This window comes from Miscanthus floridulus, chromosome 9 (assembly GCF_019320115.1).
Source record: "Miscanthus floridulus cultivar M001 chromosome 9, ASM1932011v1, whole genome shotgun sequence".
Lineage (NCBI taxonomy): Eukaryota > Viridiplantae > Streptophyta > Magnoliopsida > Poales > Poaceae > Miscanthus > Miscanthus floridulus.
The window spans coordinates 90,832,441-90,835,686 of NC_089588.1; the positions used below are offsets into that span (position 1 = coordinate 90,832,441).

The following is a 3,246-nucleotide window of genomic DNA, read 5'->3' on the forward strand; positions in this document are numbered from 1 at the left end:
TACATCGGGCGGGTTGTGGAGAGCCAGCCGGAGAGGTGGAGGTACGGTGTCCTATTGGCTAATTAGCCCAAGCTGCAGCCGCTCCTGAGGGCCCTAGAGAGGCTACGAGGCCGTGGCCTTATGGCGGCCATGGTCGTGGTGGCCTTCCACCACCGGAGGGTGCTGCCGCTGATGGCTCGGCGGCAATGCCTGTTCGAGATGACACCGGATGAGCCGATTGACGGCGTCTAGTTGTCCGCCGTCGCCCTCTCCGACGAGGAGATTCTGCATCGGGTGAGAGAGACAGTGGAGGGGCGGATGAGGAGCAGTGGTCTAACCCCGTTCCCGATGCGCCCGTCGTGGGGGTATATCTCTCTAGTAAGTTGCGTGTTGCTGCGGCCTTCGAGGCCTTCTCGCTCCTTACATTTTTGGTCCGTTCCCTTATTGCGTTTGTCGTTCCTACAGGGGATGAGGGATGTGCGAGCCTCCCCACCGCCCATTCCCGAGGACGCCGAGCGGTGAGCCGAGAACAGGGCATGCGCCGAGGCGTACAAGGAGCGGAAGGACACCGAGGAGGCAAGGCGCAAGAGGAAGAGCCTCGAGCACGAGGAGCTAGAGAAATGTCGCCGGCAACAGAGGCACAACGGTCTCTCGGAGGAGCCATCTCCGTCATCATCGTCGATGGACCTTTCGAGCGACAACGACGATGAGAGCGAGGCGGGGCGGGATCCCCTGGACCACCTCCCTAACATCAGGGAGACGGCGCCTGGGGCGTCAGCGAGCGGCCCAGCGTCTCTAGGAGGAGGAGGAGAGGGCGCCTCGGGGCTGGCGATCACCCGCCCCAGGGCCGAGGCCGACACGCCCGAGACACGGTCGTCGGAGAAGCGCGCTATCAGTCCAATGGGCTCGACGGTGGAGGTGGAGCGGGCAACGGCGGGGGCGGCTCAACCACCTTCGCAGAGGGCAGAGGAGGCGTTGGAGTCTGGCGAGGGCCGGCCGGTACTGGCAGAAACGGCGGGCGCGCCACTGCCACTGCCACCGCCACCGCCACCGCCGAGGACGAGGGACGCGGTGCGGAAGGTATTGGTTCCCCGTTCGAGGTAAGCGTTTTCAGCGGGTTTCGCAGCATTTCCCACTCATTCTTTGGTCATATGCTAACCTCGCGAGTGGTTTGTTTTCAGCCAAAAGCGTCAGGCGGAAGCGCCCGCCCTGGCGCCACTTAAGGCGCTCAAGGTGAGCACCAGTTCCACCGCTCGATGGGTGGTGGACGTGCAGGCCACCTTGCAGCGTGGCGCGGCGTTGGCCAGGGCCGACCCAAAGGAGCCGGTCGCCCAAGGAGAGGCCACCGAGGCGGCCACGGAGCAGGCGGGGGAGGAGGTGCCCAGGACTTTCGAGGCCGAGGTAGCAGAGGCCAGGGCTTCCGAAGTCGAGGTGGCAGACACCGGGGCTCCTAGGACCACCGAGGCCGAGGTGGCGGAGGCTGGAGCTCCTAGGACCACTGAGGCCGAGGTGGCAGAGGCCGGCGTGGGCGCAGCGGAGCCAGCGGCCTAGGATGCAGAGACAGAGGCGGGGCAAGCTTCGGTACCACCCCCGGTCCGAGACCTGCCACCGTCGTAGGAGAGCGCCCAGGAAGTGGAGGTTCAGACAATCTCCTCCAACGATACTTCCCGGGGGAAGGAGGTGGCGGACGCCGAGGCAGCCAGCTCCATGGAGCAGCCAGTCCTGACTCCTGTCGAGGGGAGCTCAGCCCTTGTCCGGGTCCGACCCGAGCCCCGTGGGTGGGACAGCCCGCGTGTTCTGTGGCAGAGCCAGGATGAGCCTAAGGGGGAGCCTCTGTTCGCCCTTGAGGACATGGCTGAGGGAGGGCGCTGGAGCTCTCTCGAGCAATTCCACCAACTGGCGGAGCGATCACTGCGGACAGCGCTGTCCGTTGTGGCTGAGGACTTGCCCGGTGTTGCCCAGGTACGTGCTTTCCTCTCTTGTGCCGCGTCGTCTTTCTTCTGAGTTCTCTCGTAGTACTTGACGTGTGTTTTGCTTATCTAGGAGCTCGAGGCCCGGTCCCTCGAGAAATCGATGTTCCTCTGACGGGAGAGGGACATCTAGGACCAGCTCCGGCAGTAGAAGGATCTGCTTTCCGATGCCAATGAGCTTCTGTCGGCGTGGAGCACGGAGGAGGAGGACCTCCACCTTCGCTGTGCTGACATGAAGGCCGAGGCGGCCACGGCTCGGGAGCAGGCCGCCCCTTTGGCGGTGCGAATCAAGGAGCTAGAGGAGGAGCTGACCCGGGTGGCCGGCGAGCGGGACACCTTCAGGTCCTGGGCCGAACAAGTGGTGGCCTCTGCCAAGGCTATCGCCGGGCAGCTGGGGGCGGAGCAGGGTGCGCACCTGCTGACAAAAGGTGCCCTGGCTGAGGCTGTCAAGGTGGCCGAGGCCTCCCGGGTCGAGGCATTAGCCTGAAAGGAAAAGGCCGAGGGTGAGTCCTATTGAGCCGCGCCCCCTGTTTTATTTTTTTCTTGAGTTCGACCCCTAACTCCCCGTCGTGATGCAGAGCTGGAGAGGGAGGCTTCCAAGGCGGCCGAGGCCTCTCAGGTCGAGGTCCAAAGCTGGAAGGAGAAAGCCGAGGGTGAGTCTCATAGGCCTTCGCCCCTGTTCGGCTTGTTTCCTTTTGTGCTTAACCCCATCCCGCTTGTCTCGGCATAGGTTTGGAGAGGGAGGCCTTCCAGGCAGCCGAGGCCTCTGTCGTAGTGGAGGCGATGCTCGAGGCTAAGATCCGGAAGCACAACGCGCTGCAGAGCGCTGCCCACACCGCCTGCGAGGCCCTAGAGGTCGGGGGTCGAGTCAGGCAGCTCCCTCAGGAGCTGCCTGATCACGTTGAGCGGCCGCGTCCATGAGTGGCTTCGGGGGGCGCTGCATATGGGCGTCAAGCACGCCCTGGCCATTGTCTCCTCGCACTACGCCGGTGTCGACCTCGAGGCCATTAGCGATGCTTACGTCATGGCCGAGGATGACGAGAAGGCTGAGGAGGAGGTCCTGAAGCTAGTGGAGGCGGCTGAGGCTCCTAGCACGGCGCTGGCCCGGCTGTTCGAAGAGGAGGTGGTTCCTCCTACGCCGACCGCTGATGCTGGCAACCCTAGGTTTTGATCTGGGTCAAAGGGGCCATGTAAATAGATTAGGACTTACATCATTGTACCATAATGCTTGTGGCTGTCGAGGCCTTTATAGTACTTGTGTATATATGTTTTTAATCGTTTTCTATTATATTTCCGA

General features: G+C 63.1%; 1 protein-coding gene across 1 annotated transcript; it reads left to right on the forward strand.

Moving 5' to 3' along the window:
* The first annotated feature begins 660 nt into the window (after window positions 1-660).
* LOC136480275 (uncharacterized) lies at window positions 661-1,530 on the forward strand. The gene is made up of 2 exons (XM_066477864.1): window positions 661-1,079; window positions 1,161-1,530. The coding sequence occupies exons 1-2, from the start codon at window positions 661-663 to the stop codon at window positions 1,528-1,530; spliced, it is 789 nt and encodes a 262-aa protein (XP_066333961.1).
* The last annotated feature ends 1,716 nt before the right edge of the window (window positions 1,531-3,246 follow it).